Source organism: Mustela nivalis (genome assembly GCF_964662115.1).
Source record: "Mustela nivalis genome assembly, chromosome: 14".
In the NCBI taxonomy this organism is placed as follows: domain Eukaryota; kingdom Metazoa; phylum Chordata; class Mammalia; order Carnivora; family Mustelidae; genus Mustela; species Mustela nivalis.
This window is the reverse complement of record NC_139033.1, coordinates 33,785,577-33,808,454: the sequence shown is the minus strand read 5'-3', so window position 1 is coordinate 33,808,454 and position 22,878 is coordinate 33,785,577. Positions and strand designations below refer to the sequence as shown.

General features: G+C 37.9%; 1 protein-coding gene across 2 annotated transcripts in view; it reads left to right on the top strand.

Annotated features, from left to right (window-relative positions):
- Positions 1-22,878, top strand: part of CDH20 (cadherin 20) — a 204,536-nt gene that overhangs the window by 167,512 nt on the left and 14,146 nt on the right. For both annotated transcript variants that reach the window (XM_082699384.1, XM_082699385.1), the window contains exons 6-9: positions 3,645-3,832; positions 12,341-12,594; positions 19,246-19,382; positions 21,944-22,065. In XM_082699384.1, the coding sequence (XP_082555510.1) occupies positions 3,645-3,832; positions 12,341-12,594; positions 19,246-19,382; positions 21,944-22,065 (701 nt within the window). The remainder of the gene's footprint in view (positions 1-3,644; positions 3,833-12,340; positions 12,595-19,245; positions 19,383-21,943; positions 22,066-22,878) is intronic.

The following is a 22,878-nucleotide window of genomic DNA, read 5'->3' as shown; positions in this document are numbered from 1 at the left end:
GCACTCCACCCCACAAAATGAAATACTAAGGAATAAGATTTTGTCGGGAACGGCTGAACTTTAGAGAGCCACAAACCACTGTAGCATTTAAGATTTTTGTTCCTATCTCCCCCTTCCCCAAACTGATGTTTGCCCCCTTGGATACAATACTGCCCTGTTGAGAACACACACAGAGAAAATAACCCAAAACGAAGATCAACACAGAGGTACCCATCTGACTACCTTAGCCAGTCAATTCACAAGAGTACCAACCACCTGCTTTCCAATGGCACTGGGCACGAGGGATACAAGATGCGTGAAACTGAGTCCCTGTCCGTGTGAAGCTGAAGATCCAGCTGGGGAACACATACTCTATACTCATCAAAAGTTAACCAAAAATTAGCATTTGCTGTGCCACTTGAGTAGTCCAGAATGAAACTTGCACAATAAACTAAGATGAATGAAGGCTTCATTGAAGGATAACACTGCAACAAGGACTCAAAAACATAAAAGATTTAAATAGGAAGAAAGAAAAACATTCCAGAAGGGGCAAGCCACTCGTTCATTCAAAAAACATTTGCCTCAGGCACCATCTAGGTATGGCATATAGAACAGTATACAAAACAAACAAAATCTCTGCTCTCTGAGAGCTCATTCCAATAGAACCTGAATGTAAAGAAAAAATATGTATCTACAGTATAAAGACCTGGAAATAAAGTAGCAAATGTGATTTCATATTCAAAAACTCCCTAAAAATGGAGACCTGCTCTTTAGTGTTTTAAATGTCTTATATTTCTAAATATTTCTATATTCTAGATGTGCTATATTTCTAAAGGAAGTCACCGAAAAGTTTCGGAGCAAGACAGAGACCTAAAGGAAAGCTAATCTGAGAGCCATGTACAGATGGGCTGGCAGGAGTGGAAACTAGAAGCCAGGGAATCCATCAGGGAGGCTTTTAGAATGTTCGAGATTTGCAATGATAAGCACTTAAGGAAAAATCAGAAAGAGTGCAGTGGGACAAGTAAGAAAACATGGGTTTCTGCCTCCTGATTTCTTGGCTGAAGGAACCGCAGCAGAGGGTGGAGTCCAAGGTAACCATGATGCCTGAAGTCTGGGTGACAGGGCAAAGAACTGTAGCACTGATAGAAACGGAGTATGCAGAAGGGAACTGATGGCAGGGAAGGAGGAAGACAAACTCAGATTTGAATATGAAGTCACAGACGACAATCTGCTGAATGGCCTTAAGGATGGTGGAAATATAGAGATATACCTGTGGAATGGAGCCCAGGAATGGAGACGTGAATCTGAGAATCAGAAGCCTGAAGGAGCAGTTGGGAGAAATGAGGATAGCAGACACAATTTCATGTGAAAGACCTGACCAGGAAAATCAGGTATTTAAAAAAGAAAAAAAAGAAGGAAAGAAAGAAAAAAAACTAAACACAGAGTCAAACCAGACTTTCGGCTGAACATCTATACTTTGAGTCAGCCAGACCAAGTGAGTCATCTCTTTTATCTACATAAAGACAGGAAGGAAATTCAAACATCCTCATACAACTGTATACACAGAGACTCCATGACATTTCATAAAACAAAAAGGCAGAATACTAGGTACGTATTTCACAAGTGGTACAACCAAGTAGCTACTAAACTGATGAGTTCTACAGGACAGCGGGGCATCACAGAACAGTTTGTGAAATGCCACACGGACTGGTTTCTTCCTTTGTGTACGTTTATTACTTCATGAATGGCTCACACTGCACACACTGCACATTACAGATTCCTGAATATCCCTGAATATTCCTGAATATTTGGCTTTTTAAATTTGACACTCGACAGTACCTCTGATGAAGACAGAAAGAGCAAAAGCAGCAAGTTACTACATAGCTCATAAGTATGTGGATTTGGACAAACTGCAGGAAAATCACACCACCCCAGACACGACAACTTTACAACCGCATAACACAACGCTAACCAGGGTTTTGGTCCTGCTCCACAAACCAACATCTTAACCCATTCTAAAGCAAACATTTCGAGTTACCACTTTTTCAAGATAATGGGGAATCTAGCATAGAGCATGACTGTGCTGCACAGAAGATGAAATGTAAATGCATAAAAGTAATCTGCCTGCAAGCATTTTTTGCGCATCATCTCTGCTTCTCCTAAAATTGTAATTATTTTTGGACTTTTAAAAAATTGTCTTTATCTCACCATTAAGTATCTCCCCATCTGTTTGTTAAAACAAAGTTTAAATGATCTCACTATTCCACAAAACTACCTTGGATAAACTCTCTGCTTTACTATCTTCTGATTGCTTATTTTAAAAATTCAATTTTCCTTCCTTTTTATAAATATTAACATAAATGATCATGGGATGTTGGCAAAATGACACCCCTACTATTTATATTGAACAAGCTTAGTTACCTGTAACTGAACCAAATGTAATGGAATATCAAGATCTCAGATCTAATACAGTGCATCACATGTAGAATCACATGTATATGCTTTTTTAAACACAGAACACAGAGCTTTCCTGGTGTGGGAAAGACACTTGTTTATTTTTCCTATAAGTTCTATAATAACAAAGTCTAATCCATCAACAATTTTGGAAGAGAATGGAAAGAGATTATGAAATCCAAGTGCCTGCCAGCTTAGTACAGACATTAGCAATTTCTGGCTCAAATTTGCCAGGAACAGGCATTATTTCTTCTCCTGTGCAAGGGAAGGTGCTGTGACCTGGTTGGGTGCTGTCAACTTCCCCAAATCTTCATGAAACTCAAGCCCTCACCCCAGGCTTCCCTGTAGCTTGCAATACACATTAGAATAAAAGAGACCATGAACATATTGAAAATATGATTATGTGATTTTCTATGTTATTTAGTCAGTCACATTTTGATTGACAAAATAATGAAGAATGTCAAAAAGCTGAGCCCCAGAGAAGGAACGTGAGTAAAGACACAACTCTAAATTTAATTGTGAAGCTGAGAAGAAAGACATTCTTATGTTTTGTGAGAACTTTCAGGGTTTTCTGTTCTGGAACAAGAGAACAAGAAACAACAGAGATTTCCACTGGGCAGAAGCAAGTGCAAGGACATACAGACGGACAACATGTGGAACTGGAGGGAACTTGCTCTCTGTGGCTATTCCTCCTTTACAGATCAGTGATGGCCACTAAATCTGGGCAGGCGGCCGCAGAGGTGAAAACTCTATACACTGGCTTGGCCGCAAAGGAAAATGTGGGCATTTCAAGTCGAAACAGAATAAGTATGTTCTTTGCAATCACAATGTTTTTTCTTTCTCAGAATGAATTAACATTTGGGGAGATAGTTCACTAGGAGGGACTGAAAGATTGGAAAGCAAGGTAATTCCTTCCACTCTGAAGGTGGATTCATTGAGATAAGAAATATTTTTGTTTTTATTTTGTCCTATTCTTAGGATTAGGTCATGCCTTTTTGGCCTGTCCTTATCAAACATCTAGTAAAGGCTAAGACCTCATACTATCTGCTCAGCCTCTTCGGATCTCAGATTTTCTTCTGTAAAACCCAAGCTTTAATTCTTGAACCAAGAGAAAGACGTCTGTTCCAGCAGGCCTGATATGATTTGACACCGCCGAGGCATTTTCTATAGCAACAGATTACAAGAATGCATGTTCTGACCTTTCTCCACAGAACATTATCAGATGAGTGTGTTGGAATCGGCTCCAGTCAGCGCCACTGTGGGTAGAGTGTTTGCCAAGGACTTGGACGAAGGAATCAATGCCGAGATGAAATACACCATTGTGGATGGAGATGGTGCAGATGCCTTTGACATTAACACAGATCCCAATTTCCAAGTTGGCATCATAACTGTGAAGAAGGTAATCCAACTCCTCTTTCCAAATCATGTTAATGGAGGCTTTGAATATATATGAGATGTTAGTAAGGACTGTTGTACTATTAATACACATTGCTTCAAATCCTTTGATAAACATTCTCCTTTGAAAAAAAAACAAAAAACTCTTACTTCTTTTGCTCACATGTAAAACTGGCTGTGTCATCATTTTACAGAGAGGGTATCATGTCATAATAAAAATATATTATAAATATGTCCTTTCTCCTAGCTCACTAGTTAACCACTTAAAAAATTATTGTAGCTTAATTCACTAATGATGTTAATGACTTGATCAATATTTGCAGTTGAACAACAGTCATTTTTTACTGTAGTATACCATAAATAAGAATAAAGCAAGCTATAATATTATTTATGAATCAATAAATAACACAAAGATTTTTTAATTGCTACTATAAGATCCATAGAAGCTAATTAGACTTGGAAAAGCTTCATCAAACATAGCTGCTGGGTAGTATTATCACTTGAAACTCCTTTGCTTCATAAATTACCAAGTTTTTTTAATGTAAGCTATCAATTTTTTGGTGGCATAAAGCACATATGGATATACTGGTATGGAAGATAAAACCTTAAAAAATCGAAGTTTTAATATCTTCGTAAGTACATATGTGATGAACTTTAAAAACCCATTGATTTAATCTTCTTTCTCTATTTTAAATAGATCTAAAAACCCAAGGTATATTAAATTATTTATTCAACAAATACTGACTGAGCATCTCCCTATGTGCCATGTATTATTCTAGGCATTTAATGTAGAGAATAAATAAAACAACCAAAAATATCTGCCTTCATGGAGCTTACATTCTAATAAAGGGAAGAAGACAATCAAAATAGCAAGTAAATCAACAAAGTAATATACCAGAAAGTGCTAAGTGTTACAGTGGGGAGGGGTAAAACAGAACAAAAGTGATTATCAGAAAAGCCAACACGACTTCAAATTTTAAACTGGGTGCTTGGGATTAGCTTCACAGAGAAGTGACATTTATACAAAGATTTAAAGTGGGTAGAGTCACAGCACAGAGCTGGGCAGCCTGACAACGCAGAATCCTGGGAGGTGCCCTACAAACGACTTTCAGTGAGAACTACACATGCAGCCCTGAAGACAAGGGAATGGGCACAGAGATACTGTGGAAAAGTGTTCCAGGCAAAGGGACAACCGGTGCCAAGGCCGAGAGATGGGTCTCTGCCTAGTTTGTTTCAAAAGCAACAAGGGGGTTGATAAGGCTAAGTGGAGGGGAAGACCCATAGATGAAAAAATTCAGAGAAGTAACAAAGGAGCCAAACTGCATAGGACCTTATGGGCTGCTGTTAAGTACTTTTTCCTCTGAGTAAACCAGGGAGGGCTTTAAAATCTAAGTGGATAAGACCATTAAGCATCTAACTCCTGATTTTGGCTCAGGTCATGATCTCAAGGTTGTGAGATCGAGCCCCACATTCAGCAGGGTGTCTGTTTCTCTCCCTCTCCCTTTGCCCTTCCCCCCATTCATGCTCTGGCAATCTCTCTCCCTCCATAAAATAAATAAATCTTTAAAAAATAAAACATACAACATAACTGGACTTTCTTTATAATTACTCTGTCGGCTGTGTTGAGAAAAGACCATAAAAGGGGAGCAAGGATGGGAACAGGCACACCAGCTGAGACGAGATCATCGAGGTAGATGACAGTAGTGTGGCCTAGGGCAGTAGGAATGGAGATAGTGAGAAGCAATCGAAATCTAGATATATTTTGAAAGTAGAGTCAAGGGGATTTCCGAACAGATTGAAGAGGACATGAAGGAGAGGTGAACTGAGCAACCAGAAGAGAGCGGTCTCTGAGATGGGAGTCTGCAAGGTGGCAAATAGTAGGAGTAAGTTCTGGACATGCTACCCCAGTGGAGATGTGCAGGAGCTGCTGGTTATAGGAGTGTGGGGCATGGAGAAGAGTTCTGAGTTGGAAATAGAAATTTGAGAGTCACAAGCATAGAAACGGTACTTAAAGCAAATACAAGAAAATGACATTCCAAGGGCCTGAGCACAGACAGAGAAGACAGTGACATGAGCCCCACAGCATCCCAACATGAAGAGGTCAGAGAGAAGAGCAAAGGACAGCAAGGAGACTGAGAAGGAGAGATCAGGGAAACAGGAAGAGAATTAAGGGAGTGTAGTGTTCTGGAAGGCATGAAAAGCCATCTCCAGGAGAAGGGAAAGACAAATGCTACTGAAATTCTTATGAGACCATTGAAAACTGACCACAAACTTTAGGAACATGGAGATCACTGATGATCATGATGAAAGCAATGTTCATAACTTAAAATGGAGCACAAGTTAATGTGTTTAATAACAACTTGACTATATGCTATTCCACAGAGTTGAATTAACACTGCTTTAAAAGGCACGAGTTCACCTATTTGCCCTGTATTCACTTAAGCAATATACCAATACAGCAAAAGAACACAGATTCAGCATTCCACCAACCAGAAATCTTTACAAGGCAGCACATGATGACCTCAAAACAGTATAAAATGCCGATAATAATTTCACAAACAAATAAATCTGAATGTAATTTAAATACTGCAGTTTCTTATTCTCATCCCTTGAGAGTTAATAACATGTTAGAAATATAAAAGATGACTAGAATAATACCAATTTGGTATATGACATAGGATTAAGAACATACTCCTTTCATGTGGTATGCCTCAAGTAAACAGATAATAAGACACTGCTTACCATGACTGATAACTGTAAGCAAGGTAAATACTCAAAGATAATTATCGTTGTATTGAAGATAAAATGCTTCAGATAATCACTGTTTCTTTAATGCAAAAATTTTCTTTAAAACAATTAAGCAATCAGAAAAAGAGCTTTTGGGATTCTCAATATATTTTAAATGCTATTTTGTATTTTAATATATAATTCTAAACATTAATTTATGTCAAATTATTAGAATATAGCTTAGACATTATTACAAGCCATTCATTTTTAAAATATTAACTATCACAATTTTGTATCTGAAAGGAACTTCAAAATGTTGTTTTCCCCAGCTCCCTTATGTGGAGAAAAGATTAAACCTAATAAGACATACCACTGTCCCTCACTGTCATTAAACTATATCCACGTTTAATCAAAACAACAATCAGTTTGCCAAGGTCATATGGATTTCTCTTCTGAACTTGGGAAGTGAGAGAAAATGGAATTAAAAAGAGGTCAATAAGTTGGGTGGATAGACAAGTCAAATATTATAAATACTTGAGGCTATTGACTGCTTCAGTCTATACTTTTGGAACATTCACTCAGATGCCTGATCCACGCCCATCTTCTACTTTGTCATTAATAATGTTGTATAAAATTGAAACGGAAGTTCTTCTTTTGATTTATTTCCCTAAGCCCTATTATTTGTCTAAAAAGCACATACTTTTTCAAAAAGAAAAATTAAGTTGAATTGATATAATTGGGTCTTCATAAAACCATACTGATTACTACCCAGTACCTTGGGTCTTTTTGGCTTTTAAGTAATCAATCAATTGATTTTCAGTCTCTTAAGTCAAATGCTTGAAAGATAACTTGAAATATATATTTTGAAGATTGCTCTTTATTTTAGATGAGCATGCTGTTAGGCCATATTCCAGTCTTCAGCATATCTTCCATCTCCGAGCATACAAGAAGCAACTGTTTTTACTTCCTTTTCCTCTTAAATAGTCCACAAAGAGCAAAACTTCTATATTTCATCAAATCTAAGATGCCCATGAAATGTAAATTGCATCATTCTTTTATATACTACTTTAAAAAAGAAAAAAAAAAAACTCTTGCAATTTAAATGATACAAGGCCTTCTTCTTCCCTAGTTTATAGTTTTTGAAAAAGCTCTAGTTGACACAGACATATGTGCTTCACTAATAGCAGATTTACTCCCTACTGTTGTTTCCATGCCATTCTGCCCACATAACACTTTTTGTTTCAATGTCAAATCATAGTACAATCTTTCTGAAGACATTTTAGAAGGCAATGAAGTTCGACACATGTGGTACCCATAATGTGCAGAACTCAACTGCACCCTCTCTCCTGTTGGGCGTAAGCAACTGTAAGACGTCATCAACTGGAGAAGCAATCCTAGCTCCAAAATGTCAAAATATGAAAAGATGCACCCCTTAAAAATCACTGAAATATTGTAACATAAAATCTGTATATATTATCACCCAACCAGGACTTGTTAATAGTTGGACTGAAAAGCTTTTTTGTCCAACTCAAGGTAACATTTTGTTGCTGCATTTGGGTTTTAGACCTTTGCTAGGCGCAGGGAAATAAAAACTTAATTCATAGTTTTTGTCCTTGAGTCTGTGAAAGGGACCAACAAAGAAAGAAATATTTGTAAAACAGAATAAAAAGAACCATAATGTAAGTATGACAAAGTACTATGGAAACAAAAGAAGGAATAATTAAAACTGCTTTAAAAAAATTGCATATTACTAGTTTTTGCCACAATTTTTGTGACTCAATTTTTAAGAATATAATGTCTCTTCTTTATGTGCTCTAACTCTAGGAAATTGTTGAATTTGGAATTTAGGTTTTGAGATACTATTCCTGGATTTACTATTATGACTATGGAAACAAACAATTCTTTGATTTTAAAAAATAAGTACAAAAACTTTTCATGAAAAAAAAGTTAAACTTGGGCGCCTGGGTGGCTCAGTGGGTTAAGCCGCTGCCTTCGGCTCAGGTCATGATCTCAGGGTCCTGGGATCGAGGCCCGCATCGGGCTCTCTGCTCAGCAGGGAGCCTGCTTCCTCCTCTCTCTCTCTGCCTGCCTCTCTGCTGGCTTGTGATCTCTCTCTCTGTCAAATAAATAAATAAATAAATCTTTAAAAAAAAAAAAAGTTAAACTCATATTTCAGTTGTGAGCAATTTAAAGCTTAGAGTATTTAGGACAATGTTTTCTTTGGATTTTAAATAATAAAATTATTTAGGTGTTAGGTGAGAGAGACAATAATCTTAATATAATCATCACTAGGTAACTTATTTTTTAATAATTAAAAACTCACTTTAGTCTCTTCCACAGTTAGTGTTGGAACAACTGGATATCCATATGTAAAAAAAACCATTTCATATCTCATAAAAATAAGTTCAAAATGGATCATATATCTACCAATATGCAATATACTAAAACTATAAAATTTCCATAAGGAAACATGGAAGAAAATCTGTGTGACCCTCTCTAGGCAAAGATTTCTTAGATCTGACATGATAATACCAATAAGAAAGTGATAAATAAGATTTCATCAAAATTAAGAGTTTCTGCTCTTCAAAAGCACTGTTAAAACAAATCACAGATTGAGAAAGTGATAAATAAGATTTCATCAAAATTAAAAAATTAACAAATCACAGATTAAGAAAGTGATAAATAAGATTTCATCAAAATTAAGAGTTTTTGCTCTTCAAAAGTACTGTTAAAACAAATCACAGATTGGAAATAAATATTTGCAAACACATGTCTGATAAAGGACTTGAATACAGAATACATGAACAACTCTTCAAGAAGATACATAAAAACACTGAATATCATTAAGCATTAGGGAAATGCAAATCAAAACCACAATGAGATACTACTTCATACCCACTACAATGAATAAATCAGAAAAACTGATGAAATCAAATAACGACAAAGACGTTGAACAACTAGAACTTTCATACATTCCTGGTGGGAAACCGGTACATCCACTTTAAAAACTGGTGTGGAAGTTTCTTATAAAGTTAAAAACACACCTAAACATATAATCCCATTCCTAGGTCTCTACCCAAGTTAAATAAAAATCTATGTTCAAAGAAAAACCTGTATGCAAATGTTCATGGCAGCTTTATTCATAACGAACAAACTAGAAACAACTGAAATGTATCTCTAGCAGAGAATGGATAAATAAACTGTGGTATACCCATACAGTAAATAGTACTTGGCAATAGAAAGGGACAAACTATTCATTCACAAAAAGACATGGATGAATTTTAAATACATCGTCCAAGTAAAAGATTCGAAAAAGTATATATTGAATGGTTCCATTTATATGACATTTTTATAATAGGGACAGAGCATAGATCATTGGTTGCCAATGGGAAGGGGCTGACAAAGGGGCACAGGGCACGGGGTAATGGCAGAGACAGAACTGTTCTGTATCTTATCATGGTGGAGATATGACTACATAATTTGCCAAAATATGCTAAACTTTATACTAAAAGGATTAATTTTAATGTAACCTCAAATTAAAAAATACAAAATTTATACCAAGTTAGGAAAATGACTTAATATTAAGGGGAAAACAAACTTTACCTAGAACAAACCTAATATAAACAACAGTGCCCACTCTGGGTTACCCATATTTAAGGAAAGAATTTTAGGAAAACATAATATAATTTACCAGAGAACAATGAATGTCTAAATTTAGAGAGTAAATATAAATAAATTGGTAAAACTATTCCTTCAAGTGTATCATAGTCTGAGTGGCAGATTTCCCTGTTAATAATACCTTGCCTTTTTATAACTTATTTTTTTAATTTATTTTTTGTTAATCTTTATACCCAATGTGGGGCTCAAATTCACAATCCTGAGATTAAGAGTCATATGCTCTACCCATCTGAGTCAGTGAGGTACCCCAAAAACCTTGCCTTCTGACTAAAAACTAGGGAGACAGTAAGACTGGTAAAATGGCTGCTTAAACGGGAATGGCTGATTCCAGGAAACAAGAAATACAATTTAGGGTGAAACTAATGCAAAACAAGTAATAACCAAAGAGCAACTACACAAAAACTTTTTGTTAGAATTTGAAAATGCCTAATTTAGTTAAAGGAACTTCTACTGCTATTTGTTTCTCAAAAGCAAAGCAGTTAATTAAATGGACACATGCCTCTTTCTAACCTAAAAATGTGCTGACATTCAGCATATTTTATGGGAAAAAAAAAAGCACCAGTGAATATTTAGTTAGAAAAATTTAACTCACTACCAAGTGGATATGTGACTTCTAAGCTTTAGTAACTGCTTTGCTATCCACTGTAAGTATCTTAAAGAATTAACTTTCCATGATTTTTTTATTATTATTGATGATGTTCTGAGGTAAATGTTGCTCAAAACATTTAGACATTTTGTCAGCTTAAAAAAAGAAATGAGGGGCACCTGGGTGGCTCAGTGGGTTAAGCCTCTGCCTTCAGCTCAGATCATGATCTCAGGGTCCTGGGATCGAGCCCCGCATCTGGCTCTCTGCTCAGCGGGGCGCCTGCTTCCCTCTCTCTCTGCCTGCCGCTCTACCTACTTGTGATTTCTCTCTCTGCCAAATGGATAAATAAAATCTTTAAAAATAAATAAATAATTTTTTTTAAAAATGAATGGATTGTTCTTAAGAGATATCACTCGAGTTCAGTTTCTATCCCAAAATTGTATTTATTTTGGCATAAAATATTTTTAAGGTAGGAACAGATTAAAAAAAAAAAAAAAAGAAGCAACCAAAAAATTTTATGTATGACATGGAATTTTACTACAAAAAGTCAAAGGTTTATAGACGACCTTTGAATGAGGAATTTAAAAATCTATATAAGCATTTCTACTTTGACACTGTGGAACCATGCACTAAGTTCCAAGAACCATGGAACTAAAGCTCCAGTATTTGAAGCCTTCTGTCTCCAGTCTCTTCAATTGTAAAATGAGGCATTGGATTAGGCCTTTAAAAGAGATTTTTAAAAGAGAGCATCTATGGTAAACTTAATACACAAACATTGATCTGACACGGTACTCTAAGAACCCTGGTAAGGTGCTTATAGTAGTTTCTTTAAAAAAAATCACTACTGCTTTGTACCAGAGAATTTTTTTTATAGGGACAATGGGTGGCTCATATGGCTAAACGTCTGCCTTGGTCTTAGGTCATGATTTCCAGGTGCCAGAATGGAGCCCCAAGGCCGGGGGGGGCAGGGGGTGCTGGAGGTGGTGTCCCAGCTCAGTCTGCTTCTGCTTTTCCCCCTCCCTGCTTCTCTGTCTCTCTCTCACAAATGAACAAACCAAATCTAAAAAAAAAAAGAAAAGAAAGAAAAAGAATTGTTTTAGGGAAGCAAATGGAAAAGACTAGGCCTCAGTTTGGATATTGTGAAACTGAACTCACACTCTTAGTTCTCATGACATTCTTTCAGATAAACAAGCAGCTTTAAAGACACATGGACCAGGTTAGTTGAAGAGTAGGCAGGTTCAAGTACAGCCTGCCCAGAGCAACGGAGTTTTTCCAGATTCGTACCCCAGCTGCCTTCACACTCTCTGAAGTGTCCAGATCGTCCTTACATTTTCTATTAAAAATAACCTTAAGACCAAGAACTACTGAACAAAGGAAAAACTCCTCTTGTTTTTCCTTTTGCCTCTTTTCCACCATTTTAATGAAGTTGGGAGTCTACCCCAAGCCATCAATACTGGCGATCCTTCAGAACCTTGACATATATGCTCATGGCTAATCAATTTTCCTATCATTACTTTTCAGCCCCTGAGTTTTGAAAGCAAGAAAAGTTACACCTTAAAAGTGGAAGGAGCCAATCCTCACCTAGAGATGCGTTTTCTGAACCTAGGCCCATTTCAGGACACAACAACAGTGCACATCAGTGTGGAAGATGTGGATGAGCCCCCCATATTTGAGCCAGGCTTTTATTTTGTGGAGGTTCCTGAGGATGTGGCGATTGGAACAACCATCCAGATCATTTCTGCCAAGGACCCGGATGTAACCAACAACTCAATCAGGTTTTTCCACATATTTCACCTTTCTTACACCTTAGAATCTTCCCTTTTCTAGTATCTAATTTTCCAGCACTTTCTCCCTTTGCTTCTTTGATATCTAGAGACTCTCCTTTTTAGTTCTTCTTGTTTAAATAAGATAGTCTTTTCATGTTATTTTGAAGTAAAGTTATCGTTATGTCTGCAACTCACCATCAATTACTTTAGCAAAAAAAGGAAGCATGCACATTCAAGCACACACACATACACACACACACACACACACCCTACCTTAGTTTTCAGTCATAGCCCTACTGACATTTTGGGATGGATTCTTTGTCATGACAGGCTGTCCTGGGCATTGTACAATGTTTAACAGCATCTCTGGCCTCAACCTACTAAATGTCAGTAGCACCCTCTGAATAGTAACAACTTAAAATGTCGCACATATTGCCAAATGTCCCAGGAGGAAGAAGGGATGGGGGGATCAAAATCATCCCCAGTTGACAACTACCAATTCAGATAAAGCACAGACAGACACAAAGATACCAAAAAGTTAAGAATGGTCAAATCCAGGGCACCTGGGTGGCTCAGTGGGTTAAAGCCTCTGCCTTCAGCTCAGGTCACGATCCCAGGGTCCTGGGATGGAGCCCTGCACTGGGCTCTGCTCAACAGGGAGCCTGCTTCCACCTCTCTCTCCGCCTGCCTCTCTGCCTACTTGTGATCTCTGTCTGTCAAATAAATAAATAAAATCTTTAAAAAAAAAACAAAACTGTCAAATCCTGGGGCACCCAGGTAGCTCAGTCAGGTAAGCATCTGATTGTTGGTCTCAGCTCAGGTCTTGATCTCAGAGTTGTGAATTCAAGACCCACATTGGGCTCCATGCTTGGCATAAAGTCTACTAAAAAAAAAAAAAAAAAACCTGTCAAATCTCAGTAGTGAATACAAAAGTGAGCAATGCATATTCTTTGAATTTTTATGAACCTTTGATTTTTCTAGTATATATATTTCCATACACTACAAAAGAACACAGAAACTACTCCTACTGTCAACAGCTACAATGCCATGTAGGACTTGCCAGATAGGGCTTTCTATTTCAAGCCTATAAACCAGTCTCTCCGTGTGTTTCAAACTTAAAGATTCCAATCAAGATGCTTCACTGTGGGGGGCGGGGGAAGGGCTCCTGGGTGGCTAGGTCCATTAAGCCTTAAGGTCATGATCCCAGGTTCCTGGGATTCAGCCCCGAATCGGGCTCCTTGCTCAGCAGGCAGTCTGCTTCCCCCTCTGCCGCTCCCTCTGCTTGTGTTTGCTCATGGCACCTGGGTGACTCAGTGGGTTAAGCCTCTGCCTTCAACTTGGGTCATGATCTCAGGGTCCTGGGATCGAGCCCCACATTGGGATCTCTGCTCAGCAGGGAGCCTGCTTCCCCTCTCTCTCTGCCTGCTTGTGATCTATCTCTATCTCTCTCTCTCTCTCTCTCTCTGTCAAATAAATATATAAAATCTTAAAAAAAAAAAAAAAATGCTTCCCCATCAAGGCATGGAGGAGAGCTACTGCTCTTAGAGCCATGGCCATTTCCTCCCATCAACTCTGGAACCAAAGTGCAAACAGCTGGTGGACAGGTTGACACCTCAACCTTCCAGAGCAACTGCCAAGCCTCTGAAGCTTGACACAAAAGATCAGGATTCCAAGGCTGTTTTGAGGCCATCTGTCACATTAATTGTTGAAAGCCACATGGCAAAATGGATCTGGGGTTTTAGAGCAGCTAACACATTTTAAATGCACCCCAATTTATCAAATGCCTTTCCTATCAATGGGTACTTCCCTCACCTAGTGCTATTTCGTATTTAATGAAAACGTGCTTTTTCGGTTTAACAAGGATGTTTCTCTCCTGAGAATAAATATACTATTGGAAATCTGCTTCATCTAACCAACTAGTAAATATTTGACATTTGCAGGCATTAAAATGGCTAAAATGATCTTGTTTAAATTCTGGTATTTGATTTTTAGAAATCAACTAATCCTTCTGGTATGAATTATATCAACTTTACAGAAGTGATATTTCAACCTTAAGGTTTTCAAATATATAAGAGGAGGGAAGAAGTTAGTGAAACCACATTAACCTCAAAACTACCATAACATAAATGAAACAGATTCTATAAATTCGTATTTTCAGTAGCCAAGAAAAAATATGTATCTCCTGATCAATTAGTTAATCTGTTCATGTTGGAAAAGATACTGTGGGGAAAATTTTATGGAGGGAGAGAAATGAAGCAGGCATAAACTTGAAAAAAATAGAGCCCGTTTCTAAAACAGTCAATCAAATATCCAATGGATAATTCCACATCTTCCTTCCTGATTCTGAATCTGGACTTCCACATGGTAAGCACTGGAAATATAGTTGTTAGGAGTCACACTGCTAAATGACAAACAAAAGAGACTGCAGTCAGAAAACACACACACACACCCCTATAGTGTTCGTGCAGTATTCAAGACTAAAGTCATTAATTATCTCACAACAGATGCAGAAATGAAAGCAAAACACCAACAGGCCTACATCCACTTCTGCCATGGAGCAAAACAAGGTACACAAATTAAGGAATCCTGTCTGGCTAACAGAAAATTCTGCTTCAGATGACTGGCTTTTGAAAATCATCAGTTGGCCAGCATCAGGGAGGTACATAATAGAGGGTTTTTTTATTCCAATGGATCCCAGTGAGGAGGAATCCACAAATGAATGGGCCAGAGGCAGAGAGCAAGGTCCCCTGGGCTTATCCAGGGGCAGAACTCTAGGTCCTAAGAGAGAAACTGGCAAGAACAGGATGACACCCACAGACCTGGAGATAACAAGATAAGCATTCAGACAGAGGGGGCAAAGGATCCCACTGATCAAATCGGAGATCATTCTCCCTCTGCCTTTCAGCTGCAAAATACAATTCAGACTGCCAAGACAGAGGGTTCCTGACTCTGCACTATCTGACAGGAATAAAGAATGGTCCCTAGACTCAAGAGAAATACCAGAGTCCTGGATTCTCAGAGGGGAAAACACATAAAAGGCAAATCCTTGGCTATCATTTAATAAACCCATTTGGAAATTACTGTCCTATGTTATCTTTCCCCAAATTGCTCATTTTATCTTTATTTTTCCTCTGAAAGCTATTCTCTTTTAAAATAATTTGCAAGTTATATGCTGCTTGGCTAATTCATCTTCTGCATTTTTATTAGAAATAAATGAGATTTATATTCCTGTAAAGAAAACACATATTAAATTGCCCCCAAATCAATATATCACCTGAAGTTAAAATGTTATGGATAAAAGGCCATTTAACTTTTTAAAAAGATTATTAGGACTTTCATAATCTCCTTTCTAGAAATTTTATGGCATGGTCAGGCATATAAGCTGGTTGTGATTTACTAGTAAATCCCAAAACCAAATCTCCAGATTTAGTTACATATACATGAAAAATACAATGTTTAGCATCACCTAAACAATTTGGGATTTCCTAAATTTTTAATAAATGCCCAAAGCACTTCTGGCAAGCAGGAAACTAAACCATTTGGCCACTGAAATAGGCTTCTGCTGGTATGGAAAGAGCCTGCTCTCCTGTGCCTTCCTAGAGTATGTGTGCGGATTTAGCAAGCCTGCCCATGGTGCCCTCCCTACCTTCAAATCGCTCCCACATTCAGAGTATGTCCTCAGCCAAGCAAGTAAGCCAGGAGCCCAACAAACACTAGCTATTGTTCACTGAAGGCAGTTTTGTGCGTGCATATTGTGCCTATTCTGCCCATAATAGGTGAGAGCATTATGATTAGAGAAAGGAAAACCACCTACATAATTCACTAGTGTGTCCCAATTTCCTCATTCTCCATCTGTATCTACACCTTTAATCTGTTCTCCTGCCTCCTGAAAATTGGCCCCGTGTCCCATTCAGAGTAGCGAGTGCCATTACTGCCTCAATTCAGTAACTTCCAATCTGGGAAATCAGAAGGAGGTTCCACTTGCTGAGGAAGGCTTCTCTGAGGCAAGCTTGCAGGGTTGCCTCTCGCTGTGGCACCAGGCAGGACTGTCAGGGGTTCTGTCCGTTGGTTATTTCTATCACCCGACCTCCCGCACCATCTGCAACATTTGCTATGGCACCGCAGGTCTGGGCGTAGAAAACTGCTTCATCATAGAGGCTGGGGCTGCCTCTCCCCTCGGGAACTACGCCTACAGCTTGGAGAGCTGCCATCAGGGTTATGGCTCTATGGGCTGAATGGCTGGCTGGAAGAAAAGACCGCATTTTTTCCCAAAGACAAATTCAACTCTTCAAAGAGCCAGGGAACTTTAAAACTAAATCACTAATTATACCTAGAATTGTTCCAATTAATTTTAAATGAACTTTATAGGCATGTGTTTGTTCTTTACTAAGAAGTCAAAGGTTTGCCATCACAGGCTTAGTCTATTTCAAGAAGAGATAAGGCTTTGTTTCTTTAAACAATTGCATACATTTCCTGTAAGGTAAGGCAGCCTGGAGTGGCAGTTACCAGCAGGAACCTGAAACCAAACTGCTTAGGCTTGATTCCAATCTTGGGAAAGTGACTTAACCAATCCAGGTCTCAGTTTCCTCACCTGCATAACCAAGATAACAGCACCTACCCTCCTAGGGATACTGTAAGGATTAAATGAGCCAGTATCTGTAAGCGAGCCAGCGCCTCGCTATAGGAAGTGTTCATTAAATAGAGTCACAAGAAGAGAAAGGTATTAATGTACTTCCTTAAATTTCCCAACTCTTGGAGAATCACAACTAAAATGATTTCATTTCTCCAGCCCTTAGTGGTCACTTTTTCCTTTAATTCCTCTCTGAACAGCCAACTGGAATCTATCTGGAACATTTTACCAAATAATACATACACATGCATATACTGTGTGTGTGTGCACGTACACACATATTTGAAACAGAAGTTGTAACATCAATATTTACCCTTACTGCATATGAGAGTCTGGCATGCATATGTTCTATTTCATTTTCTTTCAACACTAGTCATAACCTACTATATTGATTTCACTAACCTGCAATGTAAAAACAATGAATGCACTGAAGAAACTTCTTACTCCCAACAAAATGGCAGTTTCCTAGTTTCAACTGCTTTAGGACACACACTGCAATCACTGGTAACTTTAAATAGAATTCTGAACCCAATATATTACATGGTTTTATATTAGTTCTGCATATTATTAGCTATTTAACTGTATGAAAGCGACTTCTCTTAGTTTTCTTTTCTGCTAAAAGAGATAATACCTACCTTCTAGAAATGTTATAAAAATTTAAAAAGAAGGTATAAGATATCTGGTATTCTGTAGTGGCACCAATTATAATTACTGGCTGTTACCAAGGACTACAAAGATTCTCAAGAGTGATTCTCAAGGGAACCCACTGAGTGGCTCAGTGGGTTAAGTGTCTGCCTTTGGCTCAGGTCATGATCTCAGGGTCCTGGGATTGAGCCCCCAAATCAGTCTCCCTGCTCAGTGGGGAGTCTGATTCTCCCTCTGCCTGCCGCTCCCCCCCACTAGTACATGCGCTGTTTGCTCTCTCTGACAAATAAATAAAATCTTTTAAAAAAAAATTAGTGGTTCTCAATCATGGCTATATATCATGGAGAATTTTAAATATACAGATGCCTGAATCTCGCTCCACACTTTATGAATTTTCCAAAATGGAGACCAGGTGAGTGAACACAGAGGGTCAGATTGCCAAATCAGATTCCACAGGAATTGTCGCTCTTACCCAGTACCCAAAATAAGTAATGACTCAAAGGATAGAAACAACAGCAAAATATGAGGCAAGCAGTCTGTTCTTGGAGAGGCCTGAAACCATCAGGTAAATATCCTTCTTCTCCTGCATAAGGATGCATGTTGGTCCATATCAAACATGAAAAATATAAGCAATGAAGTGCACGTCTCAACAAAAAAGGAGCCATTTTGGTTACAGAACATCTGCTTTTTATACCCCATTAATTACATAGCTCACATGATATTTTCCAACAAGCTGTGCCCCATAAATTCATAAATTCCAGGTTTATTTACATTAAGCAATGTAGTCAAACCTGGTTCATCCTGCTAAAAATATTCCACAGATAAGGATTCTCTAGCTAGTAAATACCAACACCATTGTTTGACAGAGTCAGTCATGAGCATGCTTACAAAGGACCTGATGGAAATCTTTCTTTCTCAATAGGTGATACTAATTACACAACTGGAACCAATGAACTATACCTTTTCCAGTCCTAATCTTGCATTTCAAAACTTACATGAATAAAATTTGTTGTGAACTAAGACATGTAGGGGCCAATATTCAGAATGACCCAAAAGCCTTAGGGCAGTATTGAGCTTTAAATAGCTGAAATTGATTATTAATTGGCTTAAAACTGCCCTAAGACTTCGGCACCCTGTTTTATTTCATTTTACAAATGAGGAAATTCAAGCAGTAATAGTTTGTTATTGGTTGTTTATGTTTTTAAGGGGTTTTGGTGGGGGACTGTTTCTGGACATGATCAAACAGCAAATGCAGTCTTCCAAGGGTCCATGAACTCAGAACTGTTTGGGCCATGTTTCACACAGTATGCACTGAGTTCTCTCATGTAATAAGCTATAGTATACTTATTCAAACAAAACAATGGATTTAATCTGTGTTTTTACAGATATTCCATTGACAGAAGTAGTGACCCTGGAAGATTCTTCTATGTTGACATTACAACAGGTGCCCTAATGACTGCAAGACCCCTTGATCGGGAGGAGTTTTCTTGGCATAATATCACTGTCCTTGCTATGGAAATGAGTAAGTAACATAATACATTGGTCTCCATAAGATGACAAAATATAAGCATTGTAGAATGTGAAAGAAAACTTTTAGAGCTTGTTATATTCTTTATGGGAAAAAACAGAAATTATGGTTTATGCAAGTGAGTGAATGCATTCAGTTCAAATTTTATCTCCTATATACCATGTCCTATGCTAGAGCGTAAAAACAAACAAACAAAAACAACAACAAAAACCCCACTATGCAAAAGCAGTACAAAAAAACAGCATCCTTAAATCAAGGAGCTAGACTTCTATATGAAGAAAGGGACAATGTCTAAGAAATCTAAGAGGTTTTCAACCTTTCGTAAGATTAGGAATGCACAAATAGTATTGAAGGGGAGCCAAGAATTCCTGTCCCCTTCAAAGGTCCTTCCAGCTGGACTAAGAATCAAATTGACAGGAGACAGATTAACAAAAGAAAATCAAATTTAACATACATACATATGGGGAATGCACACAGACATAAAAATTCCAAAGACACACAAAATGAGGTGTATGTATCATTCTGAACTATAAAGAAGAGGTAGGAGTTTGAGATTTCAAAGGAAAGGAATGCATTTCATAGGATAGTAAGAGCACATATTTGGTAATTAGAGGTTTCCCCTATCATACAGATGGGTCACTCAGATAAAATATATCTGTTAATAACCTTTATTCTGGGTGGGGGGAGCCCAATTTAGATTTTTCTGTGTGGGTTAAGGGAGTGACAAAAGTTTCTCTTGAACCGCAGGGCCTCAAGTGCCTTCAACTCAAAATAATCCACAGCCAAATTGGCACATGGGGACAGGGGGAGCTGTTCTGAACCCCTTCAGTATAAAATATTACTACTGGATGAAAGAAAGCATTTATAACGTATCACCCTTACCACACACATACATACACAGAAACACGGATACAAGAATTTGAGACATCTTACACAAAAAGCAGACTTATGAACAGAAACTTAAAAACAGAATGAAAAACAACTAAAAATTAGATTAACATATTTATTATGAACTTCACAAAAATTAGATTATTTACTACTACCTTCAGTTTGTTTGTTTGTTTTCATAACACTTAGTGATGGTGAAGGTTCAGGGAAATGCAGACTCTAATGTACTGGCAGAATGATGTATAATCACTTGAGGGGCAGGGGGGAATTAGGCAATTAAGCTTTCAAGATTCTCCAAAATATTCATACTGTTTTTCTCAAGACTTCTTACAACTATCTGAAGGAAATAATCATAAATATCAACCAAGATCTATATACCAAAACATCTATTGCAGTGCTATTTTAACATAAGGGAAAAAATGGGAATTACCTAAAAGCCTAATAATAGGAGTCTGCCTAAGTAAACCGCAGTAAAACCAAATAATAAAATGAGACTATCAAGCACATATTAATATACATGTTTTCAAAGTATATTTCAATGACACAAGATAATATTTGCCAAAAGTTTTAAATCCAACTTTTTAATTTCACTTAATTGCAGTGCATATTTGTGTGTCTCTCTCCATATTTTGGGACACATGTAATATTACATATATTATATAGTGGATATCTCTGGTGGTAGGATTGTAGATCATATATACCCTGACATTTTGGGGGGATTTTCATTAGTTCTTCTATAAACTAGTACCATGGTTACAATGGGGGGAAAAAAAGTAAATAGGTCAGTAATTTTGGTAATGAGGCAATAGAAATATTTAAGTAGATCATGTAGGAGAGCACAGATATTTTGGGGAAAGAAAAGAAAAAATAAATCAGAAGAATAAGGCATTCTGAGATTTTATAAAATTATTTACTATGAATAATCTGTGTGTCTAGTTTCTATTTTATCTTCTTGGGATAAGGCCAAAACAAAAATGGACAAGAGGGGCACTCCTGGGGCTGTGAAACTATCCTCATGTGGCAATGCCAAGCAAAAGACAGACCAAAAGACACACTTCCCCATGAGTGACTATGAGTAACTTCTCCCGCCCTAAGCCAAAGATACGGATTTGGTGTATGTTTGATCCTATAATATCCCCTTAGTCCCTTAGCAGAAATAAATGTGCAGTGTTATCTGTACTTCCATGAATAACCTGAAACCTTCTGAAATACAATTCAAAGAACTGATTATTCCACAAGAATAAAACCAAGAAAAAAAAAAAGGAATAAAGCCAAGCAATGCCACACAGTATGCATCCAGTTAGAAATGTTTTCAAACCCAGAATATAGAACTGACCTGTCTTTAATTTCATAACCCGAAGCAGGAGCCAAGTGAGTCAAACCTTTTTAGGCTGCATTTTGTGTTACTTGCCCCCGCCCCCCAGAATCATACTCTTCTCCTCATCCTCCTGACATCACACACTCTCTCAGACACACACCTTGATGTGCCCTCGTGCCCTGTGTTATGGCCACACTCTTACTAGGCCACACATGCATCCTAGGTTTCTCTTGCCATTTCCAATTCCTTTAAAAAACCCACACTGACAAGGCAAATACCTATTCCAGCAACGAGCAGCTTTCTTGTACTACTGAACCCTCACCTTTGGTTTTCTCTGTGTTCTCTTTAGATAATCCTTCCCAGGTTGGAAGTGTTTCCGTCACAATCAAAGTCTTAGATGTGAATGACAACGCTCCAGAATTCCCCAGATTCTATGAAGCTTTTGTGTGTGAAAATGCCAAAGCAGGGCAGGTAAGGCAGTCTGTGTGATGTGCACGTTGGTTCACCTCCGCCATACAGAATGACTGACTGCTACAGATAACCAAATTTGCCATCAGAGAAATTTAGACTCCAGAAACTAACAGTTCACGAAAGGGTCCCCAACTTCCATGCATGATGTTCCAAGTTTGTTCAGTCAACCATGTGGCATCCCCCCACCCCACATTTTAATGGTCTCAGCAATGCTTTGATGGTAGCTTGCTTCACAGGCTGGCCTGAAGTTATCTACCCATCTTGGAACTGAACTGTATAGGACCAACTGCGGTAAAGTGTGCTCTGGGTCCTGGGAGCGAGGGACCAGGAAGATCAGAAAACTCTTCTCTTTTCCTCAGTTTAGCACTAATACCTGAAAATACTTGCAGTAGGGAAGCTTTATTTTTTGTATTTTCCCACCTCCCTTTCTTAACTTCGAACAATAGGTAACTTGTTTAGGGACTACCTGCCCTATTCTTAGAATGATTTGTAACTTAGAATACCTACTCTCTCCTCCCTCAGTTAAAACATCATTTTCCTAATGTTGTTCATGTCAGATCAGTTTTGAGAAGAAATGAATCTGAAGACACAAATTTCTACTAATTTGAAATAACCACAGTTCTCTAATTTGCGTATTTTCTAAAGTATGCTTTTAAATGTATATGAAAAATTTGGTCGATCAAATTCCAAGTGCTATAACTGAGAAACATTCAGAACTCTGCTTGGAGTGGCCATGTATTCATGCATGTTTTGGGCTGCTGCCTACCCCGTACCCACCCTTCCATACCTCAGAGCATCGGCCACGTCCTGTTT